The 21,160-nt window shown below is 48.9% G+C and overlaps 1 protein-coding gene across 1 annotated transcript in view; it reads left to right on the top strand.

The window, feature by feature from the left end:
• Nucleotides 1-1,235: 1,235 nt before the first annotated feature.
• Nucleotides 1,236-21,160, top strand: part of NUCB2 (nucleobindin 2) — a gene marked incomplete in the record, with an annotated part of 27,622 nt that continues 7,697 nt past the window's right edge. Inside the window, 3 exon segments of the mRNA XM_077453691.1 lie at nt 1,236-1,531; nt 15,467-15,598; nt 19,088-19,195. Of these exon segments, the coding sequence (XP_077309817.1) occupies nt 1,514-1,531; nt 15,467-15,598; nt 19,088-19,195 (258 nt within the window).

Genomic DNA, 21,160 nt, shown 5'->3' on the forward strand with positions numbered 1-21,160 from the left:
ATACAGGCGACTGGTTGCTCCTCCCTCCTCTACATCCAGCTCCTCCCTCCTCTACACCCAGCTCCTCCCTTCACTACACCCAGCTCCTCCCTCCTCTACACCCAGCTCTACACATAGCCCCTCCCTCCTCTACACCCAGCTCCTCCCTCCTTCACACCCAGCTCTACACATAGCCCCTCCCTCCTCTACACCCAGCTCTACACATAGCTCCTCCCTCCTCTACACATAGCTCCTCCCTCCTCTACACCCAGCTCCTCCCTCCTCCACACCCAGCTCTACACATAGCTCCTCCCTCCTCTACACTTAGCTCCACCCTCCTTTACACCCAGCTCCTCCCTTCACTACATCCAGGTCCTCCCTTCACTACACCCAGCTCCTCCCTCCTGTACACCCAGTTCCTCCCTCCTGTATATTCAGCTCCTCCCTCTTCTACACCCAGCTCTACACGCAGCTGTACCCTCCTCTACACATAGCTCCTCCCTCCTGTACACATAGCCCCTCCCTCCTGTACACATAGCCCCTCCCTCCTCTACCAATAGCCCCTCCCTCCTCTACACATAGCTCCTCCCTCCTCTACATCCAGCTCCTCCCTCCTCTACACTCAGCTCCTCCCTTCACTACACCCAGCTCCTCCCTCCTCCACACCCAGCTCCTCCCTCCTCTACACCCAGCTCTAGACATAGCCCCTCCCTCCTCTACACCCAGCTCCTCCCTCCTTCACACCCTCCCTCCTCTACACCCAGCTCTACACATAGCTCCTCCCTCCTCTACACATAGCTCCTCCCTCCTCTACACCCAGCTCCTCCCTCCTCCACAGCCAGCTCTACGGAAAGCTCCTCCCTCCTCTACACCCAGCTCTACACATAGCTCCTCCCTCCTCTACACCTAGCTCCTCCCTTCACTACACCCAGCTCCTTCCTCCTGTACACCCAGTTCCTCCCTCCTCTATATTCAGCTCCTCCCTCTTCTATACCCAGCTCCACCCTTCTCTACACCCAGCTCTACACGCAGCTGCACCCTCCTCTACACATAGCTCCTCCCTCCTGTACAGATAGCCCCTCCCTCCTCTACCAATAGCCCCCTCCCTCCTCTACACATAGCTCCTCCTTCCTCTACACATAGCTCCTCTCTGCTCTCTACTCAGCTCCACCCTCCTCTATACTCAGCTCCTCCCTCCTCCTCAGCCAGTTTCTTGTTTTCTTCCGGATAAGGGCGGCGTGTGTGGGAGGGAGGGAGAATAGGAAGTGATGTCACACAGTAGCCGGGGGAAGAGGCGGGGCGAGTTTGTACGGGGCCACTAAGAGAGCAGTGCGGTGTGTACAGGTGGAGGAGACGGGGGAGGGGCTATACCCGCTACGTCACCCCCAGGCTCCTCCCCCTCCATCACACAGGAGGACCAATTCATCTTCCGAGCACATCGTACTGTGTGTGACCGGCGCTGTACATCCGACCGGAGCCCCGACACTCCTCTCCTCTCCTCTCCTCCATCGCACGGTGTGTGCCCGGATCTTCCATGTCTCCCCTCCGGAGGGTGAGTGTCCTCCACCTCTCATCATATATATTATATATACTCTGCTACCTACCTCACTACATCTGTGTTATGCACGCCTCCCCTATATCCTCCTCATCCTCATCCTCCTCCTCCTCTGTACATCTCTGTGTGTATTATATATATATATATATATACAGTGTGTGACAAAAGTAAGTACACCCCTCAGTGAGGTGAGTGCCGATCTCCTCCTGTGATATTCCTCAGTCTCTTGGTGATCTTCTTCTTATATCCCCGACAATTCTCATCACATCCTCAGAGAGTTCTGTGCCGTGATGTCCTTCCAGTGACCAGTATTATTATTATTATTATTATTATTATTATTATTATACACCATTTATACAGCGCCAACAGTTTACGCAGCGCTTTACAATGTAGAGGGGGGACAACACAATTACAGTACAGAAGGGAGAGTGAGAGCGATAACACCAAATGTAACACCTGAGACCTTGTAACACCAATAAGTCACATGACACCGGGGGGAGGGGAAAATGGCTAATTGGGCCCCAATTTGGAGATTTTCCCTTAGGGGTGTACTGACTTTTGTTGCCAGCGGTTTAGACATTAATGGCTGTGTGTTGAGTTATTTTGAGGGGACAGGAAATTTACACTGTTATACAAGCTGTACACTCACTACTTTACATTGTAGACAAGTGTCATTTCTTCAGTGTTGTCACATGAAAAGAGAGAAGGGGTGTACTTACTTTTGTCGCATACAGTGTGTGTGTGTGTGTGTACATATATACATACACACACACACACACAAATACTGATTGGCTCCCCTGCAGATGGTGTGAGTTTTTTGCCCACTTACATAGAAATGAAGGGTCTATCATTGTTATCAGAGGGGTATTTTATATGATAGAGACAAAATATCAACCAAAAATCCAGAAAAACACACAATACAAATGTTATAAAAGAAGTTCAGTGAGTAAAATAAGTATTTCCATGACCTTAATGTGCTTCTTCTTGAGCCTCTCCTTTGTTGCCTCGGAGGTATGTTTTGGGTCATTGTGATGCTGGAAGACCCGTCCATGACCCATCTTCAGTGTTCTGGATGAGGGAAGAAGGTTCTCATCCAAGATCTTACAATACATGACCCCGTCCACACTTACACAGTCTGCAGGGGATCAAATCATTATTGTCCCCACTGGATATACACCGGGTGTAATTCTCGGTATCTGTTCTTATTCTGTATGTATGGACTCTGCACAGTACTACTTCTCTTGTCCTGTATGTCGGGTGTAATTCTCGGTATCTGTTCTTATTCTGTATGTATGGACTCTGCACAGTACTACTTCTCTTGTCCTGTATGTCGGGTGTAATTCTCGGTATCTGTTCTTATTCTGTATGTATGGACTCTGCACAGTACCACTTCTCTTGTCCTGTATGTCGGGTGTAATTCTCGGTATCTGTTCTTATTCTGTATGTATGGACTCTGCACAGTACTACTTCTCTTGTCCTGTATGTCGGGTGTAATTCTCGGTATCTCTTCTTATTCTGTATGTATGGACTCTGCACAGTACCACTTCTCTTGTCCTGTATGTCGGGTGTAATTCTCGGTATCTCTTCTTATTCTGTATGTATGGACTCTGCACAGTACCACTTCTCTTGTCCTGTATGTCGGGTGTAATTCTCGGTATCTCTTCTTATTCTGTATGTATGGACTCTGCACAGTACTACTTCTCTTGTGCTGTATGTCGGGTGTAATTCTCGGTATCTGTTCTTATTCTGTATGTATGGACTCTGCACAGTACCACTTCTCTTGTCCTGTATGTCGGGTGTAATTCTCGGTATCTCTTCTTATTCTGTATGTATGGACTCTGCACAGTACCACTTCTCTTGTCCTGTATGTCGGGTGTAATTCTCGGTATCTCTTCTTATTCTGTATGTATGGACTCTGCACAGTACTACTTCTCTTGTCCTGTATGTCGGGTGTAATTCTCGGTATCTCTTCTTATTCTGTATGTATGGACTCTGCACAGTACCACTTCTCTTGTCCTGTATGTCGGGTGTAATTCTCGGTATCTCTTCTTATTCTGTATGTATGGACTCTGCACAGTACCACTTCTCTTGTCCTGTATGTCGGGTGTAATTCTCGGTATCTGTTCTTATTCTGTATGTATGGACTCTGCACAGTACCACTTCTCTTGTCCTGTATGTCGGGTGTAATTCTCGGTATCTGTTCTTATTCTGTATGTATGGACTCTGCACAGTACTACTTCTCTTGTCCTGTATGTCGGGTGTAATTCTCGGTATCTGTTCTTATTCTGTATGTATGGACTCTGCACAGTACTACTTCTCTTGTCCTGTATGTCGGGTGTAATTCTCGGTATCTGTTCTTATTCTGTATGTATGGACTCTGCACAGTACCACTTCTCTTGTCCTGTATGTCGGGTGTAATTCTCGGTATCTGTTCTTATTCTGTATGTATGGACTCTGCACAGTACTACTTCTCTTGTCCTGTATGTCGGGTGTAATTCTCGGTATCTCTTCTTATTCTGTATGTATGGACTCTGCACAGTACCACTTCTCTTGTCCTGTATGTCGGGTGTAATTCTCGGTATCTCTTCTTATTCTGTATGTATGGACTCTGCACAGTACCACTTCTCTTGTCCTGTATGTCGGGTGTAATTCTCGGTATCTCTTCTTATTCTGTATGTATGGACTCTGCACAGTACTACTTCTCTTGTGCTGTATGTCGGGTGTAATTCTCGGTATCTGTTCTTATTCTGTATGTATGGACTCTGCACAGTACCACTTCTCTTGTCCTGTATGTCGGGTGTAATTCTCGGTATCTCTTCTTATTCTGTATGTATGGACTCTGCACAGTACCACTTCTCTTGTCCTGTATGTCGGGTGTAATTCTCGGTATCTCTTCTTATTCTGTATGTATGGACTCTGCACAGTACTACTTCTCTTGTCCTGTATGTCGGGTGTAATTCTCGGTATCTCTTCTTATTCTGTATGTATGGACTCTGCACAGTACCACTTCTCTTGTCCTGTATGTCGGGTGTAATTCTCGGTATCTCTTCTTATTCTGTATGTATGGACTCTGCACAGTACCACTTCTCTTGTCCTGTATGTCGGGTGTAATTCTCGGTATCTGTTCTTATTCTGTATGTATGGACTCTGCACAGTACCACTTCTCTTGTCCTGTATGTCGGGTGTAATTCTCGGTATCTGTTCTTATTCTGTATGTATGGACTCTGCACAGTACTACTTCTCTTGTCCTGTATGTCGGGTGTAATTCTCGGTATCTGTTCTTATTCTGTATGTATGGACTCTGCACAGTACTACTTCTCTTGTCCTGTATGTCGGGTGTAATTCTCGGTATCTGTTCTTATTCTGTATGTATGGACTCTGCACAGTACCACTTCTCTTGTCCTGTATGTCGGGTGTAATTCTCGGTATCTGTTCTTATTCTGTATGTATGGACTCTGCACAGTACTACTTCTCTTGTCCTGTATGTCGGGTGTAATTCTCGGTATCTCTTCTTATTCTGTATGTATGGACTCTGCACAGTACCACTTCTCTTGTCCTGTATGTCGGGTGTAATTCTCGGTATCTCTTCTTATTCTGTATGTATGGACTCTGCACAGTACCACTTCTCTTGTCCTGTATGTCGGGTGTAATTCTCGGTATCTCTTCTTATTCTGTATGTATGGACTCTGCACAGTACTACTTCTCTTGTGCTGTATGTCGGGTGTAATTCTCGGTATCTGTTCTTATTCTGTATGTATGGACTCTGCACAGTACCACTTCTCTTGTCCTGTATGTCGGGTGTAATTCTCGGTATCTCTTCTTATTCTGTATGTATGGACTCTGCACAGTACCACTTCTCTTGTCCTGTATGTCGGGTGTAATTCTCGGTATCTCTTCTTATTCTGTATGTATGGACTCTGCACAGTACTACTTCTCTTGTCCTGTATGTCGGGTGTAATTCTCGGTATCTCTTCTTATTCTGTATGTATGGACTCTGCACAGTACCACTTCTCTTGTCCTGTATGTCGGGTGTAATTCTCGGTATCTCTTCTTATTCTGTATGTATGGACTCTGCACAGTACCACTTCTCTTGTCCTGTATGTCGGGTGTAATTCTCGGTATCTGTTCTTATTCTGTATGTATGGACTCTGCACAGTACTACTTCTCTTGTGCTGTATGTCGGGTGTAATTCTCGGTATCTGTTCTTATTCTGTATGTATGGACTCTGCACAGTACCACTTCTCTTGTCCTGTATGTCGGGTGTAATTCTCGGTATCTGTTCTTATTCTGTATGTATGGACTCTGCACAGTACCACTTCTCTTGTCCTGTATGTCGGGTGTAATTCTCGGTATCTGTTCTTATTCTGTATGTATGGACTCTGCACAGTACCACTTCTCTTGTCCTGTATGTCGGGTGTAATTCTCGGTATCTGTTCTTATTCTGTATGTATGGACTCTGCACAGTACCACTTCTCTTGTCCTGTATGTCGGGTGTAATTCTCGGTATCTCTTCTTATTCTGTATGTATGGACTCTGCACAGTACTACTTCTCTTGTCCTGTATGTCGGGTGTAATTCTCGGTATCTCTTCTTATTCTGTATGTATGGACTCTGCACAGTACCACTTCTCTTGTCCTGTATGTCGGGTGTAATTCTCGGTATCTGTTCTTATTCTGTATGTATGGACTCTGCACAGTACTACTTCTCTTGTGCTGTATGTCGGGTGTAATTCTCGGTATCTCTTCTTATTCTGTATGTATGGACTCTGCACAGTACCACTTCTCTTGTCCTGTATGTCGGGTGTAATTCTCGGTATCTCTTCTTATTCTGTATGTATGGACTCTGCACAGTACCACTTCTCTTGTCCTGTATGTCGGGTGTAATTCTCGGTATCTGTTCTTATTCTGTATGTATGGACTCTGCACAGTACCACTTCTCTTGTCCTGTATGTCGGGTGTAATTCTCGGTATCTGTTCTTATTCTGTATGTATGGACTCTGCACAGTACCACTTCTCTTGTCCTGTATGTCGGGTGTAATTCTCGGTATCTGTTCTTATTCTGTATGTATGGACTCTGCACAGTACCACTTCTCTTGTCCTGTATGTCGGGTGTAATTCTCGGTATCTGTTCTTATTCTGTATGTATGGACTCTGCACAGTACCACTTCTCTTGTCCTGTATGTCGGGTGTAATTCTCGGTATCTCTTCTTATTCTGTATGTATGGACTCTGCACAGTACTACTTCTCTTGTCCTGTATGTCGGGTGTAATTCTCGGTATCTCTTCTTATTCTGTATGTATGGACTCTGCACAGTACCACTTCTCTTGTCCTGTATGTCGGGTGTAATTCTCGGTATCTGTTCTTATTCTGTATGTATGGACTCTGCACAGTACTACTTCTCTTGTGCTGTATGTCGGGTGTAATTCTCGGTATCTCTTCTTATTCTGTATGTATGGACTCTGCACAGTACCACTTCTCTTGTCCTGTATGTCGGGTGTAATTCTCGGTATCTCTTCTTATTCTGTATGTATGGACTCTGCACAGTACCACTTCTCTTGTCCTGTATGTCGGGTGTAATTCTCGGTATCTGTTCTTATTCTGTATGTATGGACTCTGCACAGTACTACTTCTCTTGTCCTGTATGTCGGGTGTAATTCTCGGTATCTCTTCTTATTCTGTATGTATGGACTCTGCACAGTACCACTTCTCTTGTCCTGTATGTCGGGTGTAATTCTCGGTATCTGTTCTTATTCTGTATGTATGGACTCTGCACAGTACTACTTCTCTTGTCCTGTATGTCGGGTGTAATTCTCGGTATCTGTTCTTATTCTGTATGTATGGACTCTGCACAGTACTACTTCTCTTGTCCTGTATGTCGGGTGTAATTCTCGGTATCTGTTCTTATTCTGTATGTATGGACTCTGCACAGTACCACTTCTCTTGTCCTGTATGTCGGGTGTAATTCTCGGTATCTGTTCTTATTCTGTATGTATGGACTCTGCACAGTACTACTTCTCTTGTGCTGTATGTCGGGTGTAATTCTCGGTATCTGTTCTTATTCTGTATGTATGGACTCTGCACAGTACCACTTCTCTTGTCCTGTATGTCGGGTGTAATTCTCGGTATCTCTTCTTATTCTGTATGTATGGACTCTGCACAGTACCACTTCTCTTGTCCTGTATGTCGGGTGTAATTCTCGGTATCTCTTTCTATGTAGTTTATTCTTTTTGTGTATATCTGACCCCAGGAGCTTACACTCAGTAGTTACTATTGGTAGATCCGTGTTCCTGTAGTGGTGACATGTGATCTCGGTATACGTCGTCTTGTGTACTCAGCGCCGTCCCGTGACGCCGGGATGATCCGGATAGAAATAACATCTTCTCCTGGCAACACCGAGAGTTCTGTGACCTTCTGATGTGTCACTGCTGAGCCCCGCCGGGTGCGAAACACTCCGCTTACCACCCCGATCCTCTTCTCCATATAAAGACCGAGGAGAGCCAGAGGAGCTTACACTCTAATGCCCCCTCCCCCACAGCCACACATTATTATTATTATTATTATTATTATTATACCTTTTTATATAGTGCTAATATCTTGCTTAGTTTGATTTCTGACATCTGTAGACTGTAAGCTCTTTGGACAAGGCTCTATATCATTGGAATGTACCTATCTCTATATACAGTGCCTGGAAAAAGTATTCACACCCCCCCCCCCCCCCCCCCCGACATTCCCCACATTTTTTGACAACCAAAACCATCAATATTTTATTGGGATTTTATGTGATGGACCAACACAAAGTGTCACATAATTGTGAAGTGTAAGGAAAATGATAAATGATACAAATAAATATGTGAAAAGTGTGGGGGAGGGGCATTTGTATGGCAGGGGGGGCATTTGTATGGCGGGAGGTCATTTGAATGGCAGGGGGGGCATTTGTATGGCGCCCCCCGGAGTCACTACTTTGTAGAACCCCCTTTCTCTACAAGTCTTTTTGGGGGTGTCTCTACCAGCTTTGCCCATCTAGAGAGGACATTTCTGCCCATTCTTCTTCTTTGTAGAATATCTCAAGCTCTGTCAGATTGGATGGAGAGCGTCTGTGATCAGCAATTTTCAAGTCTTGCCACAGATTCTCAATGGGATTTAGGTCTGGACTGTGACTGGGCCATTCTAACACATGAATATGCTTTGATGTAAACCATTCCATTGTAGCTCTGGCTGGATGTTTCGGGTCGTTGTCCTGCTGGAAGGGGAACCTCCGCCCCGGTCTCAAGTCTTCTGCCGACTCTAACAGGTTTTCTTCTAAGATTGTCCTGTATTTGTCTCCATCCATCTTCCCATCAACTCTGACCAGCTTCCCTGTCCCTGCTGAAGAAAACCATCCCCACCACATGATGCTGCCACCACCATGTCTCACGGTGGAGATGGTGTGTTCGGGGGATGGGCGGTGTTAGTTTTCCCCCACACATAGCGTTTTACTTTTAGGCCATAAAGTAGAATTTTGGTCTCCTCTGACCAGATCACCTTCTTCCACATGTTTGCTGCCCCCTCCCCCACATGGCTTCTCACAAACTACAAACAGGACTTCTTCTGACTTTCTTTCTCCAATGTCTTTCTTCTTGTCACTCTTCCATAAAGGGCAGATTTGTGGAGAGACGACTAATAGTTGTCCTGTGGACAGATTCTCCCCCCTGAGCTGTGGATCTCTGCAGCTCCTCCAGAGTTACCATGGACCTCTTGGCTCTTCTCTGATGAATGCTCTCCTTGCCCGGCCCGGTCAGTTTAGGTGGACGGCCATGTCTTGGTAGGTTTGCAGTTGTGCCCATACTCTTTCCATTCTCCGATGATGGATTGAACAGAGCTCCGTGAGATGGTCAAAGCTTGGGAGATTTTATTATAACCGAACCCTGCTTTATACTTCTCCACAACTTTATCCCTGACCTGTCTGGTGTGTTCCTTGGCCTTCATGATGCTCTTTGTTCACTAAGGTTCTCTAACAAACCTCTGAGGGCTTCACAGAACAGCCGTATTTATACTGAGATTATATGACACACAGGGGGACTCTATTTACTAATTAGGTGACTTCTGAAGGCAATTGGTTCCTCTAGATTTTAGTTAGGGGTATCAGAGTAAAGGGGGCGCCATACAAATGCCCCCCCCCCCACGCTTTTCACAATGGATGGAGGTCTTGTCCTGTGATTTGACAGTAAAAAGAGAAGCAGTGCAATGATGAGCTCCTCTTTCAGTATGCTCTCTCCTTCTCCTATCAGCATGGTTGTAGTACAGCTGATTGGGTCCTTTGTGGTGCTTTCCCTCTCCTAGTCTGAGCTCTGCTGTACAGGGACTGATCCCGGGTCACACTCTATACCTGCACTGCTTCTATAATCATTTATAATGTAGAGATGAGGATTAGTGATCGGGACAGATGATGATAGGTGGGGGGAGGGGAAGTTCTCTGCCCCGGGGGAATAATCTGTAGTCAGACCGGTTCTCCCGGGACACACAACACCGGCTCTGTCTTCTGGAGGGAAATATTACCATCCGATCCGAGATCCGGGACAATCCGGAAATATGACAAAACCAGTCCCGGGGGGAGGGGGCAATGAGAATCAATACTGATCAATCAGCTGCCAATCATCACACACTCCACTCTTCTCCCTCCGCTCATCGCACACTCCACTCTTCTCCCAATGAGATGGAACTGTCGGTATGGAGGAGACGATGGCGATGAGACGGAACTGTCGGTATGGGGGAGACGATGAGACGGAACTGTCGGTATGGGGGAGACGATGGCGATGAGACGGAACTGTCGGTATGGGGGAGACGATGAGACGGAACTGTCGGTATGGGGGAGACGATGGCGATGAGACAGAACTGTCGGTATGGGGGAGACGATGGCGATGAGACGGAACTGTCGGTATGGAGGAGACGATGGCGATGAGACGGAACTGTCGGTATGGGGGAGACGATGAGACGGAACTGTCGGTATGGAGGAGACGATGGCGATGAGACGGAACTGTCGGTATGGGGGAGACGATGGCGATGAGACGGAACTGTCGGTATGGGGGAGACGATGGCGATGAGACGGAACTGTCGGTATGGGGGAGACGATGGCGATGAGACGGAACTGTCGGTATGGGGGAGACGATGGCGATGAGACGGAACTGTCGGTATGGGGGAGACGATGGGACGGAACTGTCGGTATGGGGGAGGCGATGAGACGGAACTGTCGGTATGGGGGAGACGATGGCGATGAGACGGAACTGTCGGTATGGGGGAGACGATGGTGATGAGACGGAACTGTCAGTATGGGGGAGACGATGGCGATGAGACGGAACTGTCGGTATGGGGGAGACGGTGAGACGGAACTGTCGGTATGGGGGAGACGATGGCGATGAGACAGAACTGTCGGTATGGGGGAGACGATGGCGATGAGACAGAACTGTCGGTATGGGGGAGACGATGGCGATGAGATGGAACTGTCGGTATGGGGGAGACGATGAGACGGAACTGTCGGTATGGAGGAGACGATGGCGATGAGACGGAACTGTCGGTATGGGGGGAGACGATGAGACGGAACTGTCGGTATGGAGGAGACGATGGCGATGAGACGGAACTGTCGGTATGGGGGAGACGATGAGACGGAACTGTCGGTATGGGGGAGACGATGAGACGGAACTGTCGGTATGGAGGAGACGATGGCGATGAGACGGAACTGTCGGTATGGGGGAGACGATGAGACGGAACTGTCGGTATGGAGGAGACGATGGCGATGAGACGGAACTGTCGGTATGGGGGAGACGATGAGACGGAACTGTCGGTATGGGGGAGACGATGAGACGGAACTGTCGGTATGGAGGAGACGATGGCGATGAGACGGAACTGTCGGTATGGGGGAGACGATGAGACGGAACTGTCGGTATGGGGGAGACGATGAGACGGAACCGTCGGTATGGGGGAGACGATGAGACGGAACTGTCGGTATGGAGGAGACGATGGCGATGAGACGGAACTGTCGGTATGGAGGAGACGATGGCGATGAGACGGAACTGTCGGTATGGGGGAGACGATGAGACGGAACCGTCGGTATGGGGGAGACGATGAGACGGAACCGTCGGTATGGGGGAGACGATGAGACGGAACCGTCGGTATGGGGGAGACGATGAGACGGAACCGTCGGTATGGGGGAGACGATGGCGTGAGACGGAACTGTCGGTATGGGGGAGACGATGAGACGGAACTGTCGGTATGGAGGAGACGATGGCGATGAGACGGAACTGTCGGTATGGGGGAGACGATGAGACGGAACTGTCGGTATGGAGGAGACGGGCGATGAGACGGAACTGTCGGTATGGGGGAGACGATGAGACGGAACTGTCGGTATGGGGGAGACGATGAGACGGAACCGTCGGTATGGGGGAGACGATGAGACGGAACTGTCGGTATGGAGGAGACGATGGCGATGAGACGGAACTGTCGGTATGGAGGAGACGATGGCGATGAGACGGAACTGTCGGTATGGGGGAGACGATGAGACGGAACCGTCGGTATGGGGGAGACGATGAGACGGAACCGTCGGTATGGGGGAGACGATGAGACGGAACCGTCGGTATGGGGGAGACGATGAGACGGAACCGTCGGTATGGGGGAGACGAATGAGACGGAACCGTCGGTATGGGGGAGACGATGAGACGGAACCGTCGGTATGGGGGAGACGATGAGACGGAACCGTCGGTATGGGGGAGACGATGAGACGGAACCGTCGGTATGGGGGAGACGATGAGACGGAACCGTCGGTATGGGGGAGACGATGAGACGGAACCGTCGGTATGGGGGAGACGATGGCGATGAGACGGAACCGTCGGTATGGGGGAGACGATGGCGATGAGACGGAACCGTCGGTATGGGGGAGACGATGGCGATGAGACGGAACCGTCGGTATGGGGGAGACGATGGCGATGAGACGGAACCGTCGGTATGGGGGAGACTATGGCGATGAGACGGAACCGTCGGTATGGGGGAGACGATGGTGATGAGACGGAACCGTCGGTCTGGGGGAGGCGATGGCGATGAGACGGAACTGTTGGTATGGGGGAGACGATGGCGATGAGACGGAACTGTCGGTCTGGGGGAGACGATGGCGATGAGACGGAACTGTTGGTATGGAGGAGATGATGGCGATGAGACGGAACTGTCGGTATGGAGGAGACGATGGCGATGAGACGGAACTGTCGGTATGGAGGAGACGATGGCGATGAGACGGAACTGTCGGTATGGAGGAGACGATGGCGATGAGACGGAACTGTCGGTATGGGGAAGACGATGGCGATGAGACGGAACTGTCGGTATGGGGGAGACGATGGCGATGAGACGCCGATCAATCAGTTATAGTCCATAGAGGAGCCACACATGAACCTCAGAGGCGGGGCTTTCCCCCAACTATAGGCGACCAGATATACATGGGGACAATGGGGGATGGATAACGGTCCGGCTCCGTTCAGACTTGTAGCTTGAGTTTGGAGTACAATTTTGACGTGACTTTGATGAAGATATTGACCCCTCTCACATGTATAACATAGAGGTGCGACTTTCCTTGGAGGGGTCACACCTGAAGTCTATGGCTCTCACGTTGGAGGAATGTTGGACCAAAGTAGTGCAGGAACTATTGAAGCCGCCGCACCTTTAAGTGGCACAGATATGATTGGTGATCGTTGGAAATCATGGGGAACGACTTGTCGGGGGTCTGTGATGTCCAGTCAGATGACAAGTCATATAAGTGTGAATGGAGACTTCACCATATGTTGGAGGTGTGGAAATTGCACCTGGATAGAGCAAGGGGGGGGGGGGTGGGGGTAGGTTTATCGGTGTGAGAATGATTGATTGATTGTGAATAGTCAAGGTCCTGGGGGGGGGGGGAGGAAAACAAGAAGGACCCCCGGGGGGGGAATATCAGCCGGTTCTGCAAGCACCTGGTAGGACGAGGTCGGAGGCCTCCGAGGCAAATGGGAGGCGATGTCCCAGGACAGGTCTGTCGGGAAGGACTGGACATGTATAGAGGTCACCAGTGCAGTCCAGTGTCCCCATATCACTGGTAGAGGGGGGGGAGGGGGGATCAGGATGGTAAAAAAATAAATATAAATATATATGTATGTGTGTGTATATAATTTTATTTTTATTTTTTTAACCTTTTTTTTTTTTCACACTATAATTGCTTATATCTGTGCATTTTATTATTTTTTTTTTTTGTTTTTATAAGAAACCGTTTTTTTTTTTTACTGAAAACTCATTCGGTGTTTACTATTGTGATTTAGCTGTGATTGGCCACAGCTAATCACATGGTACCGATGGGCTGTGATTGGCCCTGTATCTGCCATGTGATCACTATTACCAATCGGAGCTCATCACAACAGTACACAGTGGATGACATAACGTAACAAACCCCACCATTGTTTACAACTGTCATGTGATCTGCTGTAATTGGCCACAGCATCACCTGTTACTGGTAGTGGGCCGGTACAGTCATCTGATTGGCTGTGTCCGGGGGCGGGGGACAGATTGCATCCCACTGACAGATGAATGTTGAGGAGATAAATAATGCCGGCAGTTGAAGAAATATGTTTTTAAAAATAAAAACGGCATGGCCCCCCCCCCCCCCCCCAGTCGACACCACACCCTTATCCGAGCATGCAGCCTGGCAGGTCAGAAAAATGGGGGAGGGGGGTGAGCGCACAACCCCCCCCCCCCCCCCCATGAACCATACCAGGCTACATGCCCTGAACATGAGGAGGAGGGGGGGTTTGGGGCAGGGGGCCCTCATCTCAGAGCACCCCTCTTTTCTGATCTGCTGGGCTGCGTGCTCTGATCGGGTCTTTTGTTTACTTTCTAAAGGAAGTAAACAAATTCCATAAGGAATTTGGTAACATAATAACTCTATACCAAACAAAACGAATATTTCCGTTCTGCACATGTCACCTGACATTTAGTCTCCTCCATTCACGTCTGATCGCACGTGGAACCGCCACGATTCCAAATCGCTGCACAACACGGGACACATGAGCGATGCCAGTGCTATTTAATGGCACTTCAACCACAGAGTGATTTTGCCACAATTGTCACGCATTGAATTGGCTGCAATTGCAACACGCATTGCTTAAAAGAACACAAGCTTCTTTTGGGGCCAGAGTGCTGCTCTGCGATTTGTCACTCTGGCCAGGCAGGTGATGGATCGACATGTAGTTTTAAGATGGATTTTTAAAGGAAACGCTCTGCCCTACGCGCTTCAATGTCGTCTTCAGTCACGTTGAAACGCGTAGAGAAGAGCTTTTTGTGGGATGATGTCATCCCATGCGGCCTGGTTTAGTGGCTGGAGCTGATGGTGTTTGTGAGTGAAATGCGCGTTCTCCTCGGCATCGGGGGGGACGCCTCACAATGGAAGTGCGCTGTACTGTCTTTTTAGCAATAAAACAAAATGATTTGATTATTATTTGGAGCCTTTTTTATTTTCTCCCTATACGGGGAGATAACAGGTGTGGTGGTTTAACTCTGTGGGAGATGGAGGGTGATTTATTTGAACTTTTCTCTTGGATTAGGAAGGCGGGGTATATACTATGACATCACAAACTGTACGCTGTGCATGAATTGTCGTTATTTGTGGGTGGAGGATACACTAAGAAGACGCACATTGGGGCTTTGAGCTCTTTATTTGTGGATGTGTTGAGTTTTCTTGTTGCAATGAACAGTTTTGGAACTTTTTATAGATTTTGCTTTATTTTTTTAAGGGTTAATTATTTATTGCCTAATATTTATTGGATGTATTTATTATGGTTATTTGTATTTGTTACTTTTATTCATGTAGTAGTTGTCACCCATAAATGGTGGTATTGTTCCCACACACAGTTATAAATGTCTTCCTGAACGCGGCCCGTTTCTCTCCTCAGATGCGATGGGCGGGACTCGGCGGGTTGCTGTTGGCGTATATCCTGGTGAGGGCGCAGGCGGTACCTATAGACACCGATAAGACCAAAGTGAAGGTGGGGACCCCGGAGGAAGCACAGAAGGCTGAATATCCGGTAAGTGAAGGTCTGGATGTGACAATCCGGCTCTGAATCTGGGAGCCCGTGTGTGTGTGTGTGTGTGTGTGCGTGTGCATGTGGCGATGTGCAACGCGTGTATCGCAATAGATGTTCAGGTGCAATAGATGTTATAAAAATGAAAGTTCCACCCAAGCACATAAAATCACCCCTAACCCCCCCCTCCCAAATTTGAGGCCCCCCCCCCACCCACAGATGTAAACGAATGGGGGGGGCTCAAATTTGGGAGGGGGGGGGGTTAGGGGTGATTTTATGATTTTATGTGCTTGGGTGGAACTTTCATTTTTATAACAATTGAGAAGAAATAAGTCAGTGGGGGTTTGGGCGGTGTGTGTGTGTTGGTGTTTGTTTTTTTTTGTTTGTTTTATTATGAAAGATTTTCTTTAATGAGACTTCCGGGGTCTAAAGGGCCACCAATGTCTCCTCTGTGCTCCCCTGAATGTAATGCACATCGCCCTGCAGAACATTCTATCCCGGCCATACTACTGGTTGGGGAAACTGTCATGTGGGACCTGGAAGTGACATCATACACATCCCTTCCGGGTCAGGAACACGACGGGGAGGAGAACGGACGTGTCTGCGCTCCTCCCTCCCCTCTACCTGCAGTACCCGCTGTGCCATTCCCGGCCCTCGTGGGATTGCGTGTTTCCCCCCCCCCCCCCAAGTATAGAAAAATAAATTGCCTGCCCGGCACGAGAACTTTATTTTCCCGATGTGGGGCGATACAAATTGGGATTTGTCGGGCCCTGCTGTAATCCACATTTTTATATTTCTCTCTCTCTATCCTCGTCTCTGCTGCCCCCCCACAGATGACTATTGGGGTTCATTCTCCCCTCTGCTGTCCCTACATGCCCCCCCCACCTGTACAGTATGCCGGGGAAACACCCTCCCCCCCCCCCCTCACCTGTACAGTGTGCCAGGGACTCAACCCCCCCCCCCCCCCACACACACACCTCCTACCTCTACGGTGTTGAGGTTGAAATAGGCTGATTATTATGGGATACATTTTTGGTTGTCTAATCCGGGTAATGTAAGCACTGGCACTTGCTCCTCTGCAGATGGTGTAAGTGTTCCCCACTTACATTAGAAATGAAGGGTCTATAATTGTTATCAGAGATGTATTTTATATGATGGAGACAGAAGATCAACCAAAATCCAGAAAAAAACACACAATACAAATGTTATAAATGGAGTGAAATAAGTATTTGATCCCCAACCAACCAACAATACCCCTCCCCCCCACAGACTGGCTCCAGTAGGTGCTCATGTGGTGCACAGATCAGTCCTGTCAATGTAAGAAGGTTCTCCTAACGACAACTCGTTATGTGTATAGAAGACTCCTGTCCACAGAATCCCTTCCCTCCAATCCTCACCATCATGGGGAAGAGCAAAGACCTGTCAGAGGAGGTCGGGGAGAGATTGGAGACCTGCACAAGGCTGGAATGGGCTACAAGACCATCAGCAAGAAGCTTGGTGAGAGGAGACGAGTGTTGGAGAGATTATTCACAAATGGAAGAAATACAAAATAATCATCAATTGTCCTCAGTCTGGAGCTCCATGGAAGATTTCTCCTCATGGGGTGAGGATGGTCATGAGAAAAGTGAGGGATCCGCCCAGAACTACATGGGAGGAGCTTGTGAAGAATCTCAAGGCAGTTGGGACCACAGTCACCAAACAAACCATTGGTGACACCAATACACCGCCATGGATTGAAATCCTGCAGCCCCCGCAAGGTCCCCCTCCTCAGGAAGACACATGTACAGGTCCCCCTCCTCTGGAAGACACATGTACAGGTCCCCCTCCTCAGGAAGACACATGTACAGGTCCCCCTCCTCAGGAAGACACATGTACAGGTCCCCCTCCTCAGGAAGACACATGTACAGGTCCCCCTCCTCAGGAAGACACATGTACAGGTCCCCCTCCTCAGGAAGACACATGTACAGGTCCCCCTCCTCAGGAAGACACATGTACAGGTCCCCCCTCCTCAGGAAGACACATGTACAGGTCCCCCTCCTCAGGAAGACACAGTACAGGTCCCCCTCCTCAGGGAAGACACATGTACAGGTCCCCCTCCTCAGGAAGACACGTGTACAGGTCCCTCCTCAGGAAGACACATGTACAGGTCCCTCCTCAGGAAGACACGTGTACAGGTCCCCTCCTCAGGAAGACACGTGTACAGGTCCCCTCCTCAGGAAGACACGTGTACAGGTCCCCTCCTCAGGAAGACACGTGTACAGGTCCCCCTCCTCAGGAAGACACGTGTACAGGTCCCCCTCCTCAGGAAGACACGTGTACAGGTCCCTCCTCAGGAAGACACATGTACAGGTCCCTCCTCAGGAAGACACATGTACAGGTCCCTCCTCAGAAGACACATGTACAGGTCCCCTCCTCAGGAAGACACATGTACAGGTCCCCTCCTCAGGAAGACACATGTACAGGTCCCCTCCTCAGGAAGACACATGTACAGGTCCCCTCCTCAGGAAGACACCGTGTACAGGTCCCTCCTCAGGAAGACACTGTACAGGTCCCCCCTCCTCAGGAAGACACATGTACAGGGTCCCCCTCCTCAGGAGACACATGTACAGGTCCATCTGAAGTCTGCTAATGAACATCTAAATGATTTAGAAAAGGAATTTGGAGAAAGTTCTCTGGTCAGATGAGACCAAAATTAAGCTCTTTGGCATTAACGCAATGCTGACTATGACCCTAAGAACCCAATCCCTACAGTCACACACGGAGGGGGGGAACATGATGCTTTGGGGCGGTTTCTCTGATAAAGGTCCAGGCCAACTTTGCCCCATTGAGGGTCCAATGGACGGGGTCATGTATTGTAAGATCTTGGAGGAGAACCTTCTTCCCTCATCCAGAACACTGAAGATGGGTCATGGACGGGTCTTCCAGCATGACAATGACCCAAAACATACCACCAAGACAACCAAGGGGTGGCTCAAGAAGAAGCACATTAAGGTCATGGAGTGGCCTAGCCAGTCCCCAGACCTTATCCTATAGAAATGTATGGAGGAGCTGAAACTTCGAGTTGCCAAGAAACCTTAAGGATTTAGAGAAGATCTGTAGAGAAGAGAGGAGAAAATCCCTCCTGAGATGTGGAAACCTCATCACCACCTACAAGAAACGTCTGACCTCTGTGATCACCAACAAGGGGTTCTCCAAGTTATATTTTGCTCAGGGATCAAATACTTATTTTACTCACTGAACTGCAACTCAATTTATAACCATTTTGTATCATGCTGATTTTTTTCTTTCCTGGATTTTTGGTTGATATTCTGTCTCTATCATATAAAAATTATAGACCCTTCATTTCTATGTAAGTGAGCAAGCTTACGCAATCTGCAGGGAGACGGTCAGTATTTACCCCCCTGTATAGGAATGGTGAGGTTGGTGCCCTCGGGGTGGGGTGATTATTGATGCGTAGCGGTAAGTGACTAATTTTGGCGCTCTCTCTTCCAGGACACGGGACTCTATTATGACCGATACTTCCGGCAGGTGGTGGAAATTCTAGAAACTGACAAACACTTCAGAGAGAAGATGCAGGCGGCGGATATAGAGGACATCAAGGTAAGGGGAGACGCTCAGGACTGACGGACGGGACCCGGCGTGGACAGAGACCCTGCCACTGAACTGTCACACCAGCAAGCCAAGCTGAACTTCATTCCTCCACATGTCTGACCCTGGAACTGTCTGCGTTGCCCTGTAACAACCAATCAGAGCCAAATCGACAGTCGCCATACCTGTTGCTGTATTGCCTACAGGATGGTCTTCCGGGGGCAGCAGGTCAGGTGACCTGTGCCAAGGCATTGCTCCTGTTGTCTCTTCTCAGCAGGAAAATCTTTGTACTGATCAAGTCACTAGCCCTCAGCCTGAATATCTGTTTCCCTTTCTATCTCTTCCTGGGATGGGACCGGACATGGGAGCTGACCTAGAACCTTGTCCCAAGGTTTTTACTGCAGAGATTACATCACAAAGACAAGCGCAATGTTTCGGCCTCAGGCAGGACCCCTTCATCAGACATGCCTGACGAAGGGGTTCTGCGTGACTCCGAAACGTTGCGCTCGTCTCTGTGATCTCTGCAATAAAAACCTTTTGGATGGTGATTGTAGATCCTTGGTGTGCTGATGAACATATGAGCACTCTCCAGGATCCAGCGGGTAATTGCTACAACACCCCCCCCCATTGAGGAGCCTCGTTTTCCAGGAACGTGTGAGATAGAACTATAGACGGAGGCTGACCCAGGACCTGCGAAGGGCCGACTCCTGAGCAGTGCAGCACTGGACAAGTTTAATAATTACTGTATTTATTGGAGTATAATAAGCACTTTTTCACCATGAAAATCGGCTGTAAATAGTTTGTGCGTGATATTCAGGGCCGCTGATAGGCCAGTACAACTGGCCCTGTTGTACCGGGCCCTGCCAGCAGCGGGGCCCAGGCAAGCTGAGCAGATAAATAATTAATATAAAAAAAATCCTCCAGCCATGGCCGATCAGAGTCCGTCTGAATCAACTACCAACCAAATAGCCCAAACCACCCCCCGGTTATTTTTAAGTTTTTTTTTTTTTTTTTTGGTGCAGATAGCTATCCGCAGACTAGGTGGTGGCAGGGGAGGGACTATTTGGGGCATTGGTGGCATGGGCGGCACTGTCTGCAGGTAGCACATGCGTTATGCCCCTGCAGACAGTGCCACCCATGCCGCCAATGCCATATTGTGCTGCAGACAGTGCCACCCATGACGCTAATGTCATAACGCATGTGATGCCTGCAGAGACAGTGCCACCCATGCTGCCAATGGCACTGTCTGCAGCACAATATGGCATTGGTGGCATGGGTGGCGCTGTCAGCAAGTAGCACATGCGTTATGCCATTAGTCTCACGGCTGGCACTATCTGCCAGTAGCACATGCGTTATGGCCCATAACGCTTGTGCTGCCTGCAGAGACAGTGCCACCCGTGCCGCCAATGCCATAATGTGCTACAGACCACCCATGACTATCACTTGTAGACAAACCTGCATTTGTTTCAAGGTGGGGTCTGGGGAGGGGCCAGGGGCAGGGTGGGGCTGAAGGAGGGGCCAGGGGCGGGGCTGAGGAGGGACCAGGGGCGAGGCCAGGGTGGAGCTGAAGGGGGGCCCCGTCAGGTAAGCTGTACGGGGCCCCATGATTTCTATCAGCGGCCCTGGTGATATTCACCGATACTTCAATTTCATCTGCCTCGAAGGGGGCGGGGGTGGGGGACAAGCCTCCATCAGATTACATACAGTGAGAATCTCCTGTTTAGTTGGCGGCCTCTGTAATAGGAAATCCCGTCTCCTGGACTGCCATTGGACCACTGTGCTGTCTTATCATAGGAGATTCTCCTGTATGTAATCTGTCGGCGTTCGTCCCGCCCTCCTCCTCCCTGTCCCCTCCAGGCTGCAGATGGGCATTGATGAGGCTGCACTGATGGCAATGATAAGGCTGCAGATGGGCGCTGACCATTATTTTTCTTAGTTTTTTTTTATTTATTTTATTTATTTCCTGAAACCTCCCTC

The sequence above is a fragment of the Lithobates pipiens genome, unplaced genomic scaffold (genome assembly GCF_037356315.1).
Source record: "Lithobates pipiens isolate NorthernLeopardFrog02 unplaced genomic scaffold, aLitPip1_a1.2 Scaffold_24, whole genome shotgun sequence".
Lineage (NCBI taxonomy): Eukaryota > Metazoa > Chordata > Amphibia > Anura > Ranidae > Lithobates > Lithobates pipiens.